At 46.1% G+C, this 24,590-nt stretch overlaps 1 protein-coding gene across 1 annotated transcript; it reads left to right on the top strand.

The window, feature by feature from the left end:
* Positions 1-1,958: 1,958 nt before the first annotated feature.
* LOC308465257 (vomeronasal type-2 receptor 26-like) lies at positions 1,959-18,710 on the top strand (the record flags this gene model as incomplete). The annotated part of the gene is made up of 4 exons (XM_080985005.1): positions 1,959-2,207; positions 14,913-15,143; positions 17,286-17,412; positions 17,818-18,710. 4 exons carry the CDS (start codon positions 1,959-1,961, stop codon positions 18,708-18,710), a joined length of 1,500 nt encoding a protein of 499 aa, XP_080841131.1.
* Positions 18,711-24,590: the final 5,880 nt, after the last annotated feature.

Genomic DNA, 24,590 nt, shown 5'->3' with positions numbered 1-24,590 from the left:
TTTTTTGGTATGCCTCTATGTCTCCCATCTCTATAAGCAGAGCTTATTGTATTTAGTCGTAGCTCTGTAAAAGCTTTTCGAAGCTGTGCAAAAGTCAATTCATTAAAATAAGATATGTGTTCATTGACCTCTCTAAGTTTAAAATACAATGGGGCGCATGTAGATGTGCACATAGAGTTTAGATCGTTTTTAGTTGCCACTGCGCTTACGGTTCGTTTAAAAATATTTTCCTGTAAATATAAGGGGAGTTCTTTAATCTCAGTCACTGAGAGGTCATATTTGCCCATCAGTTGCGATTAGCCTCTTAATCTGATTCTATGGTGGGCCATGGTGGGAAGCGGTGGGAAGAGGGCCATGGTGGGAAGCGGCAAGATGGACCTTGAAAGAATACAACCATGGAAGGTATGATCATTTCTCTGGAACATTCTCACCACTGAACCGTGAGTCAGAAATTAAATTCTAATTTGAGGACATATTCGGGGGGGGGGGTTGGTGGGGATGTTCTGAACCCATAATCGAGGCAAACCCGTTTTGTCAAATTCCCAGAGCCTCACCCTTTTAAGTGATTCTGGAATAGGACAACACACCCTGATCCTACCACAACGTTATAACCACACTGGCTTTCATTCATGACTCCAATTTTAACATGCAATAGATTAACGACTCTAGCTCTGCTATTTCCCAAATAAGAGTGCCACCTGAGTCTCCGGGACTGCACCTTGGGAGACTAGAGTTCCAAGTGGGCAAGGCTCATGTACGCTACTTTGTTCCTCGTTTGCTAATTGTGTGTGTGTTTTCCTGTACCATTTTAGCTCCACTCTTTCCTAAGAAATCTCCACCTTTACAATTTTTCCGTGGACGGAGCTTATTGGGATGAGAATGGGGAGCTGGCAGCTGACTTTGACATTGTCAACTGGGTGGCGTTTCCCAATAAGTCCCTTGTTGGGTTGAAAGTTGGGAGTGTAGAGAGATCAGCATCTCCAGAGAAAATCAAGTTTGCCATTGACAGAAATGTCATTGTGTGGCCCAGATGGTTCAATCAGGTGGGTCAAATAATTAATCACATCTTATTCTCTTAGATATCTCTGACCAAGCAATACTATTAACTTGGCCTGTTGGCAGCCAACTTACACCTGCATATCTTATGCTGCAGTTCTAACCACATTGTATGATTCAATACTAGCTGCACTCTGTGGCTCCTATCCACAAAATCCTAACATCTTCTGCTTGATGCTTTTTCTCATTTTGGCTAGAACGTGCCTCTTTCAAGGTGTACCGAAAACTGTCGTCCAGGATATGCCAAGGCCATTAAGGAGGGAAAATCAATTTGCTGCTATGGTTGTGTTGAATGCATGGAAGGAACAATCTCCATTCAGGAAGGTAAATGTCCCTGAAAGGATATTTAAAAGAGGGTGTTGCCTTTTCATAGTACTAATCTCCTTCACATTCCAAAAACCTAGAACCCAAAATACAGTAATCAGATAAGAATCACAGAATAATATAGTTGGTATGTAGTAGATTATGGAATGTCATGGCTATAATATTTATATTGGCAACACTGAGGTCACTCTTGTGTTTTTCAGATGCAAAGCATTGCAACAAATGTCCAGATGATCAGAATTCCAATCTACACAGAGATCAGTGTATCCCCAAGACTATACATTATTTGTCCTATGAAGAACCTCTGCGGATCCTCCTAGCTTCTTTTGCCCTGCTTTTGTCCCTCACTGCTGGACTTCTTTTGGGAATCTTCATTAAACACTTTGACACACCAATAGTCAAGGCCAACAACTGGGACCTCACCTACTTGCTCCTCGTCTCCCTCCTGCTCTCCTTCTTGTCCTCCTTAAATAAGAAGGAGGTGGACCTGCCTTCTCCGACAAACTGCCTTCAGCATCATCTTCTTCGTGGCCGTGTCTTCCCTGTTGGCAAAGACTATCACGGTGGTGGTGGCGTTTATGGCCACAAAGCCAGGGAGCCAGATGAGGAAATGGCTGGGCAAGAGCTTGGCCAACTGCCTGGTCTTGTCTTTTTCCAGTGTCCAAGGGGGCATCTGCATGATCTGGCTGGGAATGTCTCCCCCCTTCCCAGACTCCGACATGCACTCCCAGCCTGGGCAGATCATTCTGCAATGTAACGAAGGCTCTGTTGCCATGTTTTCTTCTGCCCTTGGCTACATGGGCTTTCTGGCGGCCGTCTGCTTCACGGTGGCTTTCCTAGCCAGGAAGCTGCCTGGGGCCTTCAACGAAGCCCAGCTGATCACCTTCAGCATGCTGGTGTTTTGCAGTGTTTGGGTATCCTTTGTGCCAGCCTACCTGAGCACCAAGGGGAAATATATGGTAGCCGTGCAGGTCTTCTCTATCTTGGCCTCCAGTTCGGGGTTACTGGGTTGCATCTTCATCCCCAAGTGCTACATTATTGTCCTGAGGCCAGATCTGAATAAAAAGGAGCATCTGATGGTTTAACATTAAAAAATCTAGTCTTTTTTGGCATAGCACTGCAATAATAAAACCCATGAATGTGAATTGATTGTTCATTTCCCGATATGCCAATCTAATATTCTGTGTCCAGGGTGACTGTCTACCAGCTCCATCTGGTACACTGGCTGACACCCAACCTGCCTGCGCACCGTCTCACCAGAGTGGTACATGCGTTGGTTATCTCCTGTAGGGCCTTGAAAATGACTCGGAAACTACAACTAATCCAGAATGCGGCAGCTAGACTGATGACTATGAGTGGCTGCCAAGAGCACATTACTGACACACAGTGTAAATTTAAAAAAATTTACTGAGTTAAAATAACTTGTTTTCAAATAACAGCATAATGAACAGAAGATTCAACTATCTTCAGAGCAGACACAGAGTTACTGAGTCACACAGAGTCTCCCTTGAGCACAGGCTTCACAGAACACACACACTGACTGACTCACAGACACTGAGTCTGCCTGCAAGCAGATACAATGCTTATACAGTACAGAGAGTAAGTCATCCTCAAGATGAGTCACCGTGATTCAGATTGCTAAATGATTCTGCAGCTTTTCAGCATTTCACAACATTTCTCGACTCCTTTACTGTTTCCGCTCTCAAATACCTTTGTCACATGACCATTACACCAGTTCCAAAAGACCTACATTGGCTTCCAATACGTTTCCGTGTACAATTCAAAGCGTTGGTGCTGACCTTTAACGCCTTAAATGGCCTTGGCCCACACTGCAAGAAGTGTGGAACGCTCTCCTGTCAGATGCTAACGAGATGAGTATTTATATAACATTTAGGGAACATCTGAAGGCAGCCCTGTATAGGGAAGCTTTTTATGGCCCTTCCATTGCAATGCCAAGTATTATTTCCTTTTCTACAAAATCATTTAAAGTGTAGCAAAATTAACCTTTGAGGCTGAAGGAAATCTCCATGTGGCGGTGAGAAAACAAAAGGTGTTTATTGCTAGCAATAAAGGCTCAGTAGGATCACTCTCTGAGATGCGGGTGGCACTGTGGGTTAAACCACTGAGCCTAGGACTTGCCGATCAGAAGGTCGGCGGTTCGAATCCCCGCGACGGAGTGAGCTCCCGTTGCTCAGTCCCTGCTCCTGCCAACCTAGCAGTTCGAAAGCACGTTAAAGTGCAAGTAGATATATAGGTACCGCTCCGGTGGGAAGGTAAACGGCATTTCTGTGTGCTGCTCTGGTTCGCCAGAAGTGGCTTAGTCATGCTGGCCACATGACCCGGAAGCTGTATGCCGGCTCCCTCGGCCAATAAAGGGAGATGAGCGCCGCAACCCCAGAGTCGGTCACGACTGGACCTAATGGTCAGGGGTCCCTTTACCTTTACCTTTAGGATCACTCTCTAAAAGCTGAGCAAGCCCAAAAGGGTGGGGTCTGCTACTATACATAGCTGTTATCTGTTAAAGCAATACATATGCATAACCTTCCTCCAATCTAAAGTTACAACACAATACTAATTGTACCATGTATGGTCTTTCCTTCATTACCTATTCATTAGGCAAGGAAACAAAGGACTCTCTCTCTAAGAAGCCCCCGCTACACATGGTCTCTTTGCATTCCTTTCCCTAAATAGGTTTATCTTGAGGGTGTTTGCACATTTGAAGGTACATCTCAGAACAGCAATGCACTTCTCCTTTCAAATGTAGACCCTTAGGAATGTTGTTGTCAGGTGTGCGTGCAGGAGCCAGGCCCTGTGACCAACAGGACTCTGCAGGACTGGGGCCTTCCTAAGTTTGTTCTGAAGAGCCAAGGCGCGGCCGCACAGGTGAGGCCAATTGGTAACTCACAGCACCTGGTCGCAAGAGCCGGAAAGGGATATAAGGTCAGCATTTTCCCTTCGGCTCTTTGCCACAGCAACATGTTCCTGCCTTGCTGCAATTGGTTCCTTGACCCTAGACTTCATGACCCCTTGCTTCTTGATCCTCGGACCCTTGACTTTGTAACTCCTTGCTTCCTGACCCTTGGACCCTTGGCTTCCTGGCTTCTGGCCTCCTGTTCCTGCTCCCACCCCACCATCTCGCCCCTGGTCCTGACGTCCCTAGCTGGGACTTTGATTGCCCGTGAACTGGACAATGACAGTCGTTTACAACCTTGGGACTAAAGCTGCTCCTAGCACAAGATAAGGCACAAGGCCTCTAGCCTGGCTAGTTAGCTGAGCTTATAGGTCTCCATGTGCATCAAAAGTAACAGGACTAGGAAAGTTGATCTGGGATTCTAGAAAGATAAAGACAACTTTGGGCTAAAGAAACCAATGCTTTGGATCCATACCAGGCAGATTGATATGTTCATAAACTTATGCGACTGTTTTTCTGCTGGAGCTTTGAAGGAATTTTCTCCCTTCCAACCTCAGAGGTTTGAGCCATGAAACAGGACAGTGCATGAACCCCCATTGGGAAGGCTTTTCCTGCATAGCAGGGAGTTGAACCAGATTCCCTTGGGGTCCCTTCAAACTCTATGATTCTATGGTAATTTCTCCTGATATACACCTGCACATGGAGCCGCAGGGAGAATCGAGGATGCTGATGTGTACTCTGTCCCTAATTATTATCAAAACCATTCTAATTATTATTAATTATTATTTTGAAAAGCTCTGGGGAGTGTTCCAAAGACTGGTTTTGAAACTAGTAACAAAAATGCCAGAAGCAAGAACAACATGCAATAAGCTTGCATACCCACTGTGAAAAGGTTGGTGCATAAATATCTCCTGGGCCACCGAGAGCCTGGTCTCAGATTCAGGGCAGACAGGGACCACGCGGAGGTGAGGTTTAATATTAGCCCCTTAAGAGCTGTTCAGCAGTGGAACAGATTCCCACGAGAGGTGGTGGCCTCTCCTTCTTTGGAGGTTGGATGGCCCTCTGTCGTGGATGCTTTAGCTGCGATTCCTGCATTGCATGGGGTTGGACTAGATGACTCTAGGGTCCCTTCCAACTCTCCAAGAGTCTGATTCTGTGATTCTGAAGCCACAGCTGGACTCCCATCTGGATTAAGATCTGCAGCTGAGAGCAGCCAGGGCAGAAAGGAATGCAGCAGCAGCAGACAGTGAAATGATGGCACTCCTCTCCCTAATTCTTTTGCTGTTGTTGTTGCTGCCCCATTCGTCCTGTGCAACGCTGAAGGGGAAATGCCAATTCGGTGTGATAAGTGATCGAAAAGATGCAATTAATTATTATAAGCCGGGAGACCACCGCATAACTGGTATCTTATCTACAGGCACTTTTATACCCCAGTTGCATGATTTCTTCGCGCCTCCTTCTAACGCTTTGGAAATGTACGTTATTCTGTAGATACAAATTTACTACTGCTTCTCTCAACTGAGATTTCATCCTCTCCCATTTTTCTGGTGTCTTTCCAAATACACCGTAGCTCAAACTTGTCCTTGCTTGGTACCAGGGAAATCATATTTCCTGGGTGCACAGAGGAATGTAGTGCACAGCCAGGCATCTCTCATGTCGCAGCCTAGCCAGGAAACACCAGCCACTGCTTCCCCACGGTTTGTAGCGTAGCTGCCCAATGGGCTACTCAGTGTGGCTGGATGTGCTCTAAGGTGCTGCTGCTGCTGTTTAGAAAATGCCACTGGCTCCAATGTGATATTAAACATTGTCCTCTGCTTTTTAAAAGAGGGAATGTATGGTGAATTCACAACTCAAGAATTAATTGTATTGTATCGTAAAGGTAAAAGTACCCCTGACAACTAAGTCCAGTCGCGAACGACTCTGGGGTTGCGGCGCTCATCTCGCTTTAAAGGCTGAGGGAGTCGGAGTTTGTCCACTTCCGCAGACAGTATTTCTGGGTCATGTGGCCAGCATGACTAAGCCGCTTCTGGCGAAACCAGAGCAGCACACGGAAACGCTGTTTACCTTCCCGCCAGAGTGGTATCTATTTATCTACTTGCACTTTGATGTGCTTTTGAACTGCTAGGTTGGCAGGAGCTGGGACCGAGCAACGGGAGCTCACCCCGTCACGGGGATTTGAACCACCGACCTTCTGATCGGCAAGCCCAAGCGGCACAGTGGTTTAACCCACAGTGCAACCCACATCCCTAATTGTATTGTAGAAACAGCAAAACAAAAACCCTTGAGTGATTTGGAATAGTGGAGTTAGCAGTGTTAGCAACAGTGTTAGAAAATGAGATATGAAAGCTAGGGGAAATGGCACCTTAAACCTAGGTTATGGGTGCAACAACAGAATGTCTAGGCGCACATTTTTATAACAAGAATACAGAGCGGAAAATGAATGAATTGCAGCTAAAATATTCCATTCATTTTTCACAGGGTCTAGTCCTTCCCCTGCCCACGCCACTAATGTTTTTAAGAGGGTCTCTTCTCCAGTCTTCAGAGAGAAACTGGAAGTGGGGAGGCAGAAAAAGATCCTCCTTTCCTTCCACTCTGCAGTTTTAATCTGAAACCTTAGGCGCTGCACTGTGCCCAGAGCTCAGAAACTGCTCACACTAATGAAATTCCCTGTCGCAAAATGCCTAGAACAATGGGAGTTTTGAACACTGCCATGCAGTGAACCTTATTAAATATACAGGAGATTTTGCAAGTGTTTTCAACTGTAATTTCAGCCACCTCAATCTATAGATGAAGTAATCTCCAGCAAGATTTTAAAAGCAACTTCCCAGATCTGAAGCTAGCTCAATAGTGAAATTATCATTATAACACCTCATTTGATACTGAAAGACAGACAGTTCCTTGTGCTGCTGGCTGGAGGGCTTGCTTGAGAGCAGCATTTTCCAACTACAGTGGTACCTCAGGTTAAGAACTTAATTCCTTCTGGAGGTCCGTTCTTAACCTGAAACTGTTCTTAACCTGAAGCACCACTTTAGCTCATGGGGCCTCCTCCCGCTGCTGCTGCCGCGCTGCTGCTGCACGATTTCTGTTCTCATCCTGAAGCAAAGTTCTTAGCCCGAGGTAATATTTCTGGGTTAGCAGAGTCTGTAACCTGAAGCATATGTAACCCATGGCTGAGTGGGATCTGAACCTGAGTCTAACTAGTTCAGCCCTAACCACTATACCAAAATGTGTTAGGATTTTTATCCACCCAAGCTGCTCAGTAGTAGTTCTATGTTGTTTATATCATGTGAGTGTCTGAGAGTGTGAGACAGGAAGTCTCAGTACTGTTGGAGTATTGTTGGAGAGTTTAGTTTCACTTCTGCGTGTTATGTTGTTCTGTACTGGTGCTGAGAGAGCACAGACATGCTGATGGATTCTTTGTATATAGACTGTTATTAAAGTAGTTTTAGAACTGCGATTGACCAGTGGCGTAGCGTGGGTTGTCAGCACCCGGGGCAAGGCAAGTAATTTGTGCCCCCTAACCCATGGATTTGCGCCCCCTAACCCTAACCCCCAGATGTTGCGCCCGGTGCGCCCGGCCCCCCCTGCACCCCCCACGCTATGCCACTGCGATTGACTCTTTCTTCTGCTATGAGATGCCAGAAGACGAGCGTGCTCCTCTGAGTAGGGAGGGGTCGCTTATAACCGGTCTCTCTGGACTGAGGAAGATTTACAGCCAGAGGGTGACCACCAGAGAGATGCCCCAGTGTCTTGGGGAAGGTGGTGGCCTTCCCAGGCATTTTCCCAACAAAATGGACTCTGTATAATGATGGTTTTCCCACTCAGTACAATGTTTCTGAGGAAATACGGTGCATGATTCTAGACATACAGTTCCTACTGTACTTCTCCCTTGTTATCCTGCCGTGCTGTTAATCCTAAAATCCCAAGGGTGCTTCGAAAAAGAATTACATGAAACCATGAACAATAAATGGGGGCACTAATAAAATCAAAACTGTCAATTCCTGGGATTCAGAGGTAGCATCAGTAGAGTCCTCACAACAAAATCCAAATATTTCTACTGGTTATCAATGCATATCTGCAGGTGTGTATGTGTGTGTGTGTGTATATTATATGCAGACAATTTAACACACATTTATTGACTAGAGGATGGAAATCTCATGTCATCTATTTTGCTGCAGAGTATACGATCGAAGGTACTGGCACATCCTGCCCTTCTTGTTTGCCATTCACGAGATCAGTAGGAACCCCAGGCTCCTACCCAACATCACTCTGGGCTACAACCTCTATGAGAACTATTTTCATGAAATAACGACTTATGAAGCTGTGCTAGACCTGCTGTCTGGTGGGCAGAAGAATGTTCCAAACTACATCTGTGAAAAACGGAATACGCAACTGGCCGTTCTAGAAGGAGGCGACTCTGCTATTTCCAACCTGATTTCAACCATTCTGAGCATTTATAAAATCCCACAGGTATGAATTGGGGGCATGTGGGTGGGTTGGGGGCAGAGCCAATTTCCGTATTACAGTTTCTCTCCACCGGTTGCATCAGACTGTATGTAAAAATGCATCTTTTTGTCCGGGCTTTCCCAGACCCATAAGTTGGTACTCTGTACTCCCCACTTTAAAATCACCCTCTTCCTGCCCAGTTGAGAAAACAAGGTCCGGAGTGTTTTGCCTAGAATATACACACACACACCCAAATGTTGTTGGCAGCATCCCTAATACACTTCTTCTGCATTAGCAGTCAGAATGCAGAAAAGCAACGAGAGAAATATGCGTGTAGAATTATGTCTGAAGGCGCACAATGCAGTGTGACTTCAAATGAAACTATGGCTGGAACATCAGGGCTTAGATTGAAACGTTTTAAAAATTAACCAATCTGGAAATAGACATACGTGGTACTGAGCAAATGCCAATTTTCCCACCAGGCTGCAGAGCAGAAAGAGAAAGGAAGGAAGGAGGGTTATTCTCTCACTGTTGCTCAGAGCTGCCTTTGGCGTTTTTCCGCAACTGTCACCTCGCAGCAGTCATTCCATCAAGCTCCTTGGCACTGTTTCCACCCCATGATCACTTTAAGAACTACCGTATTTTTCGCTCCATGGACGCACTTTTTTCCTCCTAAAAAGTAAGGGGAAGTGTGGGTGCATCTTATGGAGCAAATGGCGCTGCACAGAGACGTAGAGCTGTGCAGCGCCCCTTCAGCGAAGCGGGAGGAGGAACGGAGCCCCTTCTGTTCCTTCTCCAGCTTCGCTGAAGGGGCGCTGCGCAGAGAGAGAGAACTGCGCAGCGCCCCTTCAGCAACTCACCTGTCATGCGAAGCCGGAGGAGGAACAGAAGGGATTCCTTCTGTTCCTCTTCCGGCTTCACAGCGATGCGCCTGTCCTGGAAGCCGGAGGAGGAACAGAAGGGTCTCCTTCTGTTCCTTCTCCAGCTTCTCTGAAGGGGCGCTGCACAGTTCTCCCTCTCAGAGAGGGAGAACTGCGCAGCGCCCCTTCAGCGACGTGCCTGTCTTGGCTTCTGCCTTAGCCATAAGCAGCCTCTTCGGGCAGGGGGAGCCTTCATCCCGCTGCCCTGAAGAGGCTTGGCGCAGTTATCCCAGAAGCCAGAACAGCCACACGGTATCCCAGAAGCCAGATCCCTCTTGCTGCTCTGGCTTCTGGGATTCAGAATAATTTTTTCTTGTTTTCCTCCTCCCAAAACTAGGTGCGCCTTATGGTCTGGTACGTCTTTTGGAGCGAAAAATACGGTACCTAAGCATTAGATGGTGAAAAGCCAGTTTGCCTCTTATAAACTTTCTGTAAACTCTTTGATTTTGACTTTGTGTTCAGCGGCCCAATTCCTTGGACTACATCTCCTCTCAAGAGATTAAATAACATTATTTGGCAAAAAGATAAATCAGATGTCACATCACATATATAGCCTTATTACAAATATTGCAAAGGAAGTAGTTTTTCAAACACTGAAGACGGCTCCAACTACTTACATCCTTCAATATACTTCCGAGCCATGCATGCTTTCAGTTACTGTACTTTTCAAACCAAACTTCTCCATATCGCTTTGTTGATCATTTTAAACAACATAATACCGTATCAAGGCCTGAGCGATGTGTCAATACATTGCCTGAAACCAGTTGAAAGTTAAAACCGTCAACTTCTGTACTTCTTCTTTCTGTCGTGTACACATTCACACAGAAACGTTAGCACTCCAGTTACCTAACCCTGTCTCCTCTTAGGCGTTTGTGGAGATGCAGCCATTAAGGTCAACTCACTCACGCACAAAAGAAAACGTCATAAGATGCCTCCCATGTGACCAGAGTTAACCAATCACACTTGCTGCGGAACATTCCAGAATCAAGCACACAGCAGTGCATTTAGGCACTCCCCATTTCAGTAACTTAAATCACTGTACTTATATACTCCCTAACTTCCCTGATTTCACTTACGCTTCCCTTTTGCAGCAACAGAGGCAGAGCAGAAACTCCCCTTGCCCCAGCCCTCCCTTCCCCTCGAGGAAATGGCAGCTCTGTTGCTGCCAACCGTGGAGCCAAGTGGCAGGAACCTCTTGGCTGCTCCAAGCTGACGGCAAGGAGAGACACTTGGGGCATTTGTGGGGTGTGCATCAACCTGGGGGGCCTTCAAATATTTTATTGGAGGCCCCCAAAGGGCTCAGGGCCCCTAGGAGCTGGCAGCAATGGAGCCTACACAGGTGAATACAATTAGGCTAGTGGACACTCATAATAGGGCCTTTCTGAGGATTCATAGATATCACAGAATTGTAGAGTTGGAAGGGACCCCAAGGGTCATCTAGTCCAACATTGCAGGAATCCTGCCCACAGGCATCCCTGGGTAGACTTGAACCACCAAACCTCTGTGTTAACAGCCAGATGCATTGACCCATTGTGCCACAGGAATATATTTACTGCATTCAGCACTTCCTAAGGTGAAGGAGGACCCACGCCTCACGTAGTCTTTAAGCAGGCCGTGAAGAAATTTGTTGTTGTTGTTTAGTGGTTTAGTCGTGTCCGACTCTTCGTGACCCCATGGACCAAAGCACGCCAGGCACTTCTGTCCTCCACTGCCTCCCGCAGTTTGATCAAACTCATGCTGGTAGCTTCAAGAACACCATCCAACCATCTCATCCTCTGTCGTCCCCTTCTCCTTGTGCCCTCCATCTTTCCCAACATCAGGGTCTTTTCCCGGGAGTCTTCTCTTCTCATGAGGTGGCCAAAGTCTTGGAGCCTCAGCTTCACAATCTGTCCTTCCAGTGAGCACTCAGGGCTGATTTCCTTAAGAATGGATCGGTTTGATCTTCTTGCAGTCCATGGGACTCTCAAGAATCTCCTCCAGCACCATAATTCAAAAGCATCAATTCTTCAGCGATCAGCCTTCTTTATGGTTCAGCTCTCACTTCCATACATCACTACTGGGAAAACCATAGCTTTTACTATACGGACCTTTGTTGGGAAGGTGATGTCTCTACTTTTTAAGATGCTGTCTAGGTTTGTCATTGCTTTTCTCCCAAGAAGCAGGCGTCTTTTAATTTCGTGACTGCAGCCTTTCAGTTGTAGTATACATTGGGATCATAACCTGGGCAAATTTTCATAACTGATGCTTTATTTTATTTTCTGTGTCCCTGTTCAGCGTCACTGTTGTTGTTCTAAGTGCATCTTTGAAATGGTTCCATGCTGTACAGTGGTACCTCAGGTTAAGTACTTAATTTGTTCCGGAGGTCCGTACTTAACCTGAAACTGTTCTTAACCTGAAGCACCACTTTAGCTAATGGGGGCTCCTGCTGCCGCCGCACCGCCGGAGCACGATTTCTGTTCTCATCCTGAAGCAAATTCTTAACCTGAAGCACTATTTCTGGGTTAGCGGAGTTTGTAACCTGAAGCGTATGTAACCTGAGGTACCACTGTATTTCGCTTTGTGCATTTAGCTGACATAGTGAACTGTTGTGTGGGACATCTGCTCAAAAAGCAGGTAATAAATCTTTTAACTAAAAATAAATAAATAAATTTGGCCTCTCAACCAATCGTAATGACGAATATTTTCCTAGTTATTAATCTGTTTAGGTTAATACATATTTGTGCTGAAAACAAACGAAAAAACCAAACTCTTCCTTTCTCTTCCAGGTCAGCTTTGGTTTTGCTAGTTGTGCATCTGCTGATAAAACTCAGCTCCCCTTCCTCTATCGGATGGTCCCAAAACAAGAACCTCCTCACCTGGCTATGGTCAAATTGCTCCTGCATTTCAAATGGACGTGGATCGGTCTCATTGCTTCAGACAATGACAATGGAGAAAGGTTTGTGAAGACCTTCACAGCTGCTGTCACAAAGAATGATATTTGTGTGGCCTTCTCAGAAAGCATCGCAGAAACTGTGACTTACTATAATGTAAAGCACCTGGTTTCATTTTCCATGCAGCAACAAATCAGTGTAGTTGTCTACCATGCAGAGTTTCAATCTACTTTAATTCTAATGGCATTTGTTATAAACATTGAAAAGAAACTTAAAACGATGGGGAAAGTTTGGGTCATGACAGCTTTGCAGGATCTCAGTATGAGTGAAGCATCTCAATATGATCCCCAGCGTGTCCCTGCGACCTTGTCCTTCTTAGTCCAGACGAAAAAGAGGGCAAAATATGAAACATTTGACCCACACGACCTTGAAATCCATCGGTTTGCGAGGATGGAATTTAGATGTTCCGTGTCAAAGAATTCTGAGCGAGTCCGGAGAAGATGTAGAAAGAGAGGTAAACTGGGGAACCTGCCACAAGACCTAATCGAGAGAATCCTGTCTCAAGACAGCTACAGTATTTACAACACTATCCAAACCTTGGCAAGTGTCCTGACTGCTGTATACTTATCCAAGCCAAGCCAGAAGGCAACGGTGGGAAGGGGCAAGATGGACCTTCAAAGACCACAACCGTGGCAGGCATGATCCTTTCTCTCACAGCTACTCATTCTTGAACGTTAAGTCAGTACAGTGGTACCTCGGGTTAAGAACTTAATTTGTTCTGGAGGTCCGTTCTTAACCTGAAACTGTTCTTAACCTTAACTTTAGCTAATGGGGCCTCCCGCTGCCGCCGTGCTGCCGCCATGTGATTTCTGTTCTCATCCTGAAGCAAAGTTCTTAACCCAAGGTACTATTTCTGGGTTAGCGGAGTCTGTAACCTGAAGTGTCTGTAACCTGAAGCATCTGTAACCCGAGGTACCACTGCAATTAAATTCCAGTTGGGGAAATATCCAGGGTGGGCACAGAAGTGATGTTTCAAACTCACTTCTGAGGTCTGTTGTCGAGGGCAGCTTCCCACCTGCCCCCTTTACATATACAGTGGTACCTCGGGTTACATACGCTTCAGGTTACAGACCCCGCTAACCCAGAAATAATACCTCAGGTTAAGAACTTTGCTTCAGGATGAGAACAGAAATTGGAAGGCAGCAGTGGGAGGCCCCATTAGCTAAAGTGGTGCTTCAAGTTAAGAACAGTTTCACGTTAAGAACGGACCTCCAGAACAAATTAAGTACGTAACCAGAGGTACCACTGTATACAACTTGTAAAGGTAAAAAGCTAAAGGACCCCTGGACGGTTACGTCCAGTCAAAGGCGACCATGGGGTTGCGGAGCTCATCTCGCTTTCAGGCCGACGGAGCCGGTGTTTGTCCACAGACAGCTTTCCGGGTCATGTGGCCAGCAAAACTAAACTGCTTCTGGCGCAAGGGAACACCATGACGGATTTATTACGAGGTTGCTTAATTCTGAATTTTGCAAAGTGGGCTGTTTTTAATTTGAAATGGGCTTTGCTTTTTTTGAGACACAGATGTGCTGATTTTGTTTATTTTGTAATCCCCCTGTTGGATTAGTACTAACATGCAAGGGAGCGGGGTCTGTGGTTGAGGGCAGCTTCCTCCCCCCCCCTTTACATATATACAACTTGTAAAGGTAAAAAGGCATTGCTGGCCCCAACTGTGGAGGCAAATCTAGCTAGCGGCCATGAAAGAGCTGCCAGCAGTTGTACTATTGGAGTAAATAACACCTGAGGGGGCATGGCGTTTGATGGGAAACTAAAGTGGCCCTGATCCGGATCAAGAGCATGTTGCAGATCGAGACCCCACAGCTGCTTTTTACTCCAAAATAAAATTGCCTGGCTGAAGCACACTTTTTAAAACAGAGCGGAGCAATGCGTACATTGCTCCCAACTGCCTAATCAGGATGCAAAATGAAGCTTGTATTTGATTTATGGCTACATTTGTGTCACACTTTTCCTCTGAGGAGACCAAAAAGGAGCACATGGCTCTCCCCCCCCCCCCCATTGTATCCTGACTGCAAGGTGGTGACTGACCTGAGGTCACCCAGTGAGCTTCATGGCAGAGCTGGAATTTGAACTCTGGTCTTCCTAATCCTATACCAACACCATAATTATTACACCAAACTTGCTTTCATTAATGAGTCTAAAGAAGAACCAGAAATAGACACACTTCACCTCCAAATAATAGCCACTGCCACAACTGAGTCTTTGAGGGACTTCACCACTGGAAATTGGAGTTCCAAGTGAGCAAGGCTCACGTACGCAACTTTGTTCCTCATTTCCTAATCATGTGTGTGTTTTCCTGTACCATTTTAGCTACACTCTTTCCTAAGAAACCTCCACATTTACAACTTTTCCATGAACGGAGCTTATTGGGATGAGAATGGGGAGCTGGTAGCTGACTTTGACATTGTCAACTGGGTGGCGTTTTCCAATAATTCTGTTGTTGGGTTGAAAGTTGGGAGTGTAGAGAGATCAGCATCTCCAGAGAAAATCAAGTTTGCCATTGACCAGAATGCCATTGTGTGGCCCAGATGGTTCAAACAGGTAGGGGAAATAATCAGTTTCACCTTACTCTCTCTTTTAGCTCAGACCAGGCAGTCCTATGGTCCTGGCAAGTCAGGAGCAAATTCACACTTCCATAGCATATGCTGCAATCCTAATTCCCCTATATGACTCATATCCACAAACCTTAATGTATTTTGCTTGATGCTTTAGAATCGTATAATCATAGAACTGTAAGGTTGGAAGGGACCTCAAGGATTATTTAGCCCAACCCACTGTGGGAATCGCAGCTAAACCATCCATGACAGATGGCCTTTCAATCTCTGCTTGAAAACCTTCAAGGAAGGAGAGTCCACAACCTCTAATGGGAGTCTGTCCAACAGCTCTTATCATCAGAAAGTCCTTAATGAAGTTTGGTCGCAATCTGCTTTCTTGTGACATGAATCCATTGGTTCAAGTCCTAATCAAAGAGAAGAACAACTACCAGACTTTTAGAAGACATCTGAAGGCAGCCCTGTTTAGGGAAGCTTTTAACGTTTAGCAGACCACTGTATTTTAATATTTTGTTGGAAGTCGCCCAGAGTGTCTGGGGAAACCCAGCCAGATGAGCGGGGTATAAATAATAAATTATTATTATTATTATTATTATTATTATTATTATCCATGTGACAGCCCTTGAGATAGCTGAAGATGGCTCTCATATCTCCTCTCTTTCTCCTCTTTTCCTGGCTAAGCATACCCAACTCCTTCAATCGTTACTCACAAGGTTTGGTTTCCAGGCCCTTGATCATCTTGGTTGCATACATTCCAATTGGTGAATATCCTTATTAAATTGTGGTACCCAGAACTGGACACAGTACTCCAGCTGTGGTCCGAGCAAGGCAGAATAGAGTGGTCCTTTTCAGCGTTTGTTTTCTCAGGGGGTACTCAAGGGTACGCAGTACCGGCATATATATATATCTCTCTCCCCCCCTCTCTGGTTAAAAAGTGTGGTACTGTCAGGGAACTGACATCAGAGCCAGAGGCGGAGGCTAGGCTCCCAAGTGATGCTGGAGAAGGGCCCAGCAGGGAGAGAGGCAGCTCATCAGGTGGGGAAGGAAATCAGCGTAACACCAGGGATAAAGGGGGGCAGATGGGGGAATCGGCGAGGGGGCTCCAGGACTCCTCGCCGGAGACCAGCGGGGAGAGCACGGGTCCTCCGCTACCCACACCCTCCCTGCGCAGAAGACTTCCGCGCAGGGAGAGTAGGAGGAGACTTGGCGTCAAACAGCTTTTATGCTGGAAAAGGTTTAAGAGACGCCCACTGACGGATTCTGCTAGCGACTGAGACAGCCATGAAGTGAAGGGCTGTCCGGACAGGAAAGGTTTAACCAGGCAACCTAGCCAGGAGTGGCGGCAACTTACGCACGAGCAACCCCTATTCTTATTACAGGTACTTACTTTAACAACTTAATGGTGAGTACAGGCACATATTTTTCTAGAAAAAAAGCACTGGTTCTATTCCTTCCCTAGCTCTAAATACTATACTTCTCTTGATGAAGCCTAGAATCACATTAGCTTTTTTTTGTTGCAGCATCACAGTGTAGACTCATATTAAGCATGTAGTCTACTAAGACCCCTAGATCCTTTTCACACATAATACTGGTAAGCCAGGTGTCCTCCATCTTATATTTGTGCAGCTGCTTATTACTGCCCAAGTGTAGAACGCTACACTTGTTGAACAACAATGAGCCCAGAACAGAACCCTATAGCATCCCACTTGTCGCGTTTGTCCAGGAAGACAAGGAACCATTAATGAGCACTCGTTGGGTTCAGTCAGTCAACCAGCTACAAATCCACCTAACAGTTACTTTATCCAGCCCACATTTTACCAGCATGTCTTCAAAAATATAATGGAGGATATGTCAAAAGCTTTATTGAAATCAAGATAGACTATGTCCACAGCATTCCCCTAATCCACCAAGCTTGTAACTCTATCAAAAAAAGAAATGAGATTCATCTGGCATGACTTGTTTTTTAGAAACCCATTCTGGGTCTTAGTAATCACAGCATCCTTTTCTAAGTGCTCAGAGACAGACGGTTTCATTACCTGCTCCAGGACCTTTCCGTGTATCTATGTCAAGCTCACTGGTTGGTAGTTACCTGGTCTTCTCCCCCTTCCCCCTTTTGTCTCATTTTGGTTAGAACATGCCTCTGTCAAGGTGTACCAAAAGCTGTCATCCAGGATATGCCAAGGCGATTAAGGAAGGACAGCCAGTCTGCTGCTATGATTGTGTTCAATGTATGGAAAGGACAATCTCAATTCAGGAAGGTAAATTACCCTAAAAGGAAAGGATATTGAAAAGAGTGAGTCACTTTTTCAGAGTTCAAAATCTCATTCAAATTCCAGGCATTGGTACCTATGGGGGAGGTCTTCCCCTATTAAAGGAGTTCAATGGATTATGCTGGCCCTTAATACTTTTATTCTGACCCCAGACTTTAGCCCAAAATTGCTTCATGGCAAACCTACAACCCAAAATACAGTAATCAGATAAGAATCACAGAATAATACGGGTGGCGCTGTGGGTCCCTCGGCCAGTAAAGCGAGATGAGCATGCAACCCCAGAGTCTGTCACTACTGGGTCCCTTTACCCTTTACCTTTATGTAGTAGACTATGGAATATCATGGCAATAGTATTTATATTTGCAACACTGAAGTCACTCTTGTGTTTTTCAGATGCAAAGCATTGCAACAAATGTCCAGATGATCAGAATTCCAATCTACACAGAGATCAGTGTATCCCCAAGATTATACATTTCTTGTCCTATGAAGAACCTCTGGGGATCCTCCTAGCTTCTTTTGCCCTGCTTTTGTCCCTCACTGCTGGTTTTCTTTTGGGAATCTTCATTAAACACTTTGACACACCAATAGTCAAGGCCAACAACCGGGACCTCACCTACTTGCTCCTCGTCTCCCTCCTGCTCTCCTTCTTGTCCTCCTTCTTATTCATCGGTCGGCCCCAGAAGTGGACCTGCCTTCTCCGACAAACTGCCTTCAGCATCATCTTCTCTGTGGCCGTGTCTTCCCTGTTGGCAAAGACCATCACTGTGGTGGTGGCGTTTATGGCCACAAAGCCAGGGAGCCAGATGAGGAAATGGCTGGGCAAGAGCTTGGCCAACTGCCTTGTCTTGTCTTTTTCCAGTGTCCAAGGGGGCATCTGCATGGTCTGGCTGGGAATGTCTCCCCCCTTCCCAGACCCCGACATGCACTCCCAGCCTGGGCAGATCATTCTGCAATGTAACGAAGGCTCTGTTGCCATGTTTTCTTCTGCCCTTGGCTACATGGGCTTTCTGGCGGCCGTCTGCTTCACGGTGGCTTTCCTAGCCAGGAAGCTGCCTGGGGCCTTCAACGAAGCCCAGCTGATCACCTTCAGCATGCTGGTGTTTTGCAGTGTTTGGGTGTCCTTTGTGCCAGCCTACCTGAGCACCAAGGGGAAATATATGGTAGCCGTGCAGGTCTTCTCTATCCTGGCCTCCAGTTCGGGGTTACTGGGTTGCATCTTCATCCCCAAGTGCTACATTATTGTCCTGAGGCCAGATCTGAATAAAAAGGAGCATCTGATGGTGTGATGTAAAGATGGTTTCTAATATTAGTACATTTTTCATAGCACGGCATTAATAAAATCAATATACATGCCTGCAGCATTCATTCCCTGATTACTTCTTTCCTTCACGTGAATCAGAAAGGAAACTGGTCTCTAATGACAATTGGATGGTCGGAGCCCTTTTCTTTTAAATATAGACATTCCCACTTTATTCCTATCTGAATCCAAGTAGAATCATGTTAACATTATTGGGTTTTATTTAACTAATGCACCTATGTTTTCACCAGACCCATTTTGCAAGGTGTGATTTCAGGGTGGAAATAAACATGCCGCTAAGGAGATTGCTACAGCAATCCTAGTATTTCTCCTTGGATGTCACAGACTGGTTGGCTGTGAGGTAATAGTTGCAGGTCCCAGCTTGGGAAGGAGGCTCAGAGCCTGGGGATTAGGGGTGAGACGATGATGAGCGGTCAGAGGGAGAAGACTGTGGGGAGGTGTCAGAAGCTGAAGAGGGAAACAGGGCTTAGTGAGCAGGGAGGAGTCTGTAGCAGAGAGCGATCCAGAAAGAGGCAGAAGCTGAAGCAGGAGAGGAGGGAGGCAGAGATGAGTTCAGCTGGTGAAGAAGCATGGGTGTCTCCCCTTCCTGCTCCCCACTGGTTTCCCAGAACCAGGAGAGGCATGAAGAGAGCAGAGGGGAAGTTAGCTTCGTGCAGGCACAGTCTCAGATTGCTTGAGTTGGCTTGGGCAATTGTAGGGAGGTCTCCACAACTGCCTTACTGGGGCAAGACCTGCTGGAGAAGAGTTGCTGCACTTTCTTCTTCTTCTTTGGCGATCACTTGTAGCCAAGTAAGATTGTCTTCCATAAACACGGGTTTAACAATGAGTCCGTAAGTGACTGTGGAGGCCAATTCTGGATCCACACGTCCTTCCTTAGTGGGGACATTGGTTTCCGGGTGGGAGTTGATCACGGTGTGGATTTGCCAAGCGTGCCTTCCTCCTAGCACGTTTCTCCCTTGTGTCCTGAGTTCGAGTGTCTTCAAAGCCCATGGCACCTTTGGTAAAGCCTGTTCTCCAACTGGAGCGCTCACAGGCCAGTGTTTCCCAGTTGTCAGTGTTTATACTACATTTTTTTAGATTTGCCTTGAGACAGTCTTTAAACCTCTTTTGTTGACCACCAGCATCACGCTTTCCATTTTTAAGTTCAGAATAGAGTAGTTGCTTTGGAAGACGATCATCAAGGCATCCGCGCAACATGACCAGTCCAACGAAGTTGCTGTTGAAGAATCATTGTTTCGACACTGGTGATCTTTGCTTCTTCCAATACACTGATATTAGTTCACCTGTCTTCCCAAGGGATGTGTAAAATTTTTCGGAGACACCGTTGATGGAATCTTTCGAAGAGTTGGAGATGTCGTTTGTAAGTTGGAATTCTGCCTGGGTCAGAGGAATGTGCCACAAGCGTAGGCACCGGCAGATATTCCTGTCGACCTCCCCGCGTCTCCCAACCTCTGCTGATAAGCAGGCGAGGTCCGGCGATTCTTCTCAGATGTATGAGAGGAACACACCGTTCTTCCTCTCTCCCCTTTGGTGTCCCCAGGGAGGGGAAAGAAGCAGACAGAAAACTATTTACATCATTTATTTCTGCCTCTTACATCAGTACAGAGAATCATGTCTGCACTCAACAACAGCAAGAAGAAAACTCCTCCCAAGTACATCCAGTACGGGTCATATGACACACACACACACTGAGCTAACATCCGGTGCTCAGTACAGAATGGACTGCCCCTTTGTTCCCATGGCAACAGTCACAAACATCCTGTCTGGCTTTCCAGCCACAAGCAGCTGGCTGAGCTGCTAGAGCCTTTGCTTGCTGCAGCATTGGTGCTTTATGGTAACATACTCCCCCTAAAGTATCAATGTGTGCCGCGAGCAAAGCGTCATCCAGAGAAGAAAACAAACAGTTGTTATATTTATAACATTCCCCTGTTGTTTCAGTTCCACCCTTGGAACTACCCGCCACTGGTTTAACCAATGTACCTCTCTGGTTGTGTGACTTCGCATTACCTCGGTTAACAACTCTCTGTTGTGCCTTTGTCTCTGACTCAGACACAGCTTCAATCTGTCCTTGGTCGTTTACAATAGCAACATATGCAAGGTTAGCAAACTCCTTTGAATACCTCTTGGGTGGTACACCCTTCGTTGCTCTCTCAGACCTGCGTATGAGGTTCTGATCCTCTGTGCTCACTGGTTCAACCTTTGGACTCTGTTGAGAACCAGTAGCAATCAGTGGTTCTTCCTTCACCTGTGAAGGTCTATCCATTGTGTGAGATTTTCTCTCAATGACCGTTACAACTGAACTCTCTGAGCTATCACTGTCATCATCAGTACTACTGAACTCAATAAGATCAAACTCATCATCATCATCATCTGAATCGTTTCCTGTGGGAAATGTCTGTACTACCCGCTCTTGCTTTGGAGCACTCTCTAGGAACTTTGTGAGAATCACCTGACCAGATTCAGACAAAATTACTCTGTAGAGACCCTTTTCATATCCCACAAAAATGCCTCTGGCATTCTTTACTCCACCTGGAGCTTCTGTTCTCACATGAGACCCGAAAACCTTAAAATAGGCAACAGAAGGTTTTCTATTGAACAGCTTCTCAAAAGGAGAACATCCCAACTCTGTTGAGACTTTTCTCAGCCACACATGAAGATAGGACGCTAGCGATTCGGCCCAATATTCATGTGGCAAATGTGAACTCAGCAATTGCGCATTCATTCCCTTTTGCAATTCTTTGTTCACTTTTACACAGACCCCCCTGTTCCACGCTTCTTGCGAAACTGCCACTTTGTGGTCTATCCCTTTTCCATCCAGGAACTTCTGAAACTTCTGTAACAGAAAAACTTGTTTGTCATCTGTGAAAAGACAATCAATGTTAGCATCATGCATACTTTTAACCTTGTCACAAAACTCCTGAAACTTTTCTAAAGTTTCTTGCGGTTTCTCCATCATATAAACCCAAGAATAATTAGTGAAACAATCCACACACACAAGGTAATATCGTGCACCGCCTCTAGATGGTTCTAGAGGACCAATCACATCAGCATACACCCGCTGAAATGCTCTGTCGACCTTTTTGGTCTTAGTCACCTTCCTGGTGCTCACACTGGTCTTGGTCACCCCTGCAAGAGAGATTTCGTTAGAAACAGAGGAATTACATTTCATGTAATCACTTTGATCAAAAGTCAACAAATACAGTCCATCTTTCTCTTTGGCAGTAAGAAACAGTTCTCCATCTTTGTAGATCTTGCAGCTTTTAGCATCATAGGACAGTTTCAGTCCTTTCTTTGCAATCTGCGACACGCTCAGCAGATTAAATCTCAGTTCTGGAACCAGGTAAACACCACTTATAGTCAAGTTCAGACTCTCAAGATACACAGTCCCAATTCCAGTCGCTTCCAGCTCCTGACCGTTGGCCTGTTTCACAGTGAAGCTTTGCTTCTTCAACGTCGAAAATAGTCCTCTGTGCGGGCACATATGAACCGTGGCGCCCGTGTCAATTATGAACGAGTTCCCAATATCTGGCGTGGTTCCTTTCGCCATCATAGCCTTTGCAGGTTTCACCTGGCACTTGGTACGGCTTTTGCCTGACGCCTGAGGCTTCGTAGAGCTGCTCTTTGCTCCTCTTGACTGGCGCGGTTTCTTACAGTTTCGCTGTAGATGCCCAGTCTGTCCACAATTGTAGCATCGGACAGCACTCAATGCTACACCATGCTTCCCAGTAGCATCAGCAGTGGGGAAATTAGAACTCTGTTCTTCCCTCCCCCTGTCTTTTTCTTCCAGTGCAGCAAGTCTGTCGTGTTCATTCAGGACCACAGCACAAACTCTCTCCGCGGTCAGCTGCGCGGCCGGTAGGGAACCAAGCTGACTGGCAACAACCTTGTAGGTGCGGCTAAGGCTGTTTATCATCATGAAGCAAAACACTTCCTCCTGAAGACGGAAATTGCGTTCCACCATCTGTTGACGCAGAAACTTCATTTCTGTCAGGTGCGCTTGAACATCTCCATCAGGCGCAAGTCTCAGATTGGTCAATTTCTCAAAATACAGCAACGCTGAAGAACCAGCATCTCTCTGATGCGTTGTACGCAGCGTGTCCCATACCTCTTTCGCATTTTCTAAATGCTGAACATGCACCAACTGATCATCTGAGACACACAGAATTATAGCAGTCCTGGCCCTTACATTCTGTGACTCCCAACCTCTGGTTGGTGCTGCAGGGATGGGGTTTTCAATTACATCAAAAAGCCTCTGATTCTGCAGCAGGGCCTTCATCTTTACAGACCAAGATGAATAATTGTCATTGGTTAAGGGAGGTGGGCAAGGCAAAGCTCCTTTCTTGGCATCCATCTTGAAGCCAAGCCTCTTCAGCTTTCCAGCCCACACTCTCAAACAAGCTATAAAATCCAACAGCTGTTTTTTCCTTTCTCACGCAGCAAAACTGCAAGTTGTTTACGCTCTTTGCACCTGGCAGCTAAACTCTGGCTGCAATGAAAAGTCCCTTCCAAGAGCACGTAAACTTTGTAGCCAAAACATTCTCTGGTTTTGTTTCGCTTTCCCAGGCTTACACTCAGAGTCCAGCCCCTTTGCCAGTAACTTTCCGTTACCTAGCAACAATGCATTTCAATAGGACTTCTTATCTACCACAAAAATTTGTGGAATGCAGGCTTCAGCCTTCAAGCTGCAGGCCTCTTCCTCCGGAGCTTTTGTTTTCTTTGAAACGCAGCTCCGTGAACCAGGGAATTAATCTTCCTGCGTTCACACTTTTAGCCCGAAATGCAGCATACCTTGAACTTTGTTGCTCTGGAAAACACCTCTTCTTTCCATCAGCTGTCTGTGGAGCCTCTGGCTTCTGTCAGACGCTTGCCTTCCTCCTTGGAGCAGAGGAGGACAATCCATCAGCCTCTCATGCAGATGTCCGATGAATCGCAACCATCCGAAGGCTGCCACTGTTGGAATTCTGCCTGGGTCAGAGGAATGTGCCACAAGCGTAGGCACCGGCAGATATTCCTGTCGACCTCCCCGCGTCTCCCAACCTCTGCTGATAAGCAGGCGAGGTCCGGCGATTCTTCTCAGATGTATGAGAGGAACACACCGTTCTTCCTCTCTCCCCTTTGGTGTCCCCAGGGAGGGGAAAGAAGCAGACAGAAAACTATTTACATCATTTATTTCTGCCTCTTACATCAGTACAGAGAATCATGTCTGCACTCAACAACAGCAAGAAGAAAACTCCTCCCAAGTACATCCAGTACGGGTCATATGACACACACACACACTGAGCTAACATCCGGTGCTCAGTACAGAATGGACTGCCCCTTTGTTCCCATGGCAACAGTCACAAACATCCTGTCTGGCTTTCCAGCCACAAGCAGCTGGCTGAGCTGCTAGAGCCTTTGCTTGCTGCAGCATTGGTGCTTTATGGTAACAGATCCAGCAAGTGGGAGTTGCTGTGCACATTACACCTGTCACTCCTGTGCAGATAAATAGCTAACTGCGGCTGATAAAGAGTTAACTCCAGCTTGCTCAGTGTTCTTTCCTGCTGGCTCACTCCTCTCATTGCCTGATGGAAATAGCTGACCTCTCCTGATCCTCCAGTGCTGCTCTGGGAAAGGCCAGTTGTGGTAGCAGGACTCCTTGCAGTGACTCCCCCTAGCACAACTATTTACTTGAATGCAGCCCTCAGAAATTAGAGTATATTTCTTTTATTTATTGTTATTTATTTTAACAGTTTCTACTCTGCTTATTTTTCCAAGGAGACTTATTTACAAACCATAATAAATGCAGAATAAAACAGACACGATCCTTTAAAAGTGTTGAGGAATTTGCGGTTTCCTGTTTCCGGCGGTG

This window comes from Podarcis pityusensis, assembly GCF_964106645.2.
Source record: "Podarcis pityusensis genome assembly, chromosome: 2".
Taxonomy (NCBI): domain Eukaryota; kingdom Metazoa; phylum Chordata; class Lepidosauria; order Squamata; family Lacertidae; genus Podarcis; species Podarcis pityusensis.
Note: the sequence above shows the minus strand (reverse complement) of the source record. Positions and strands in the feature narration are given on the sequence as shown.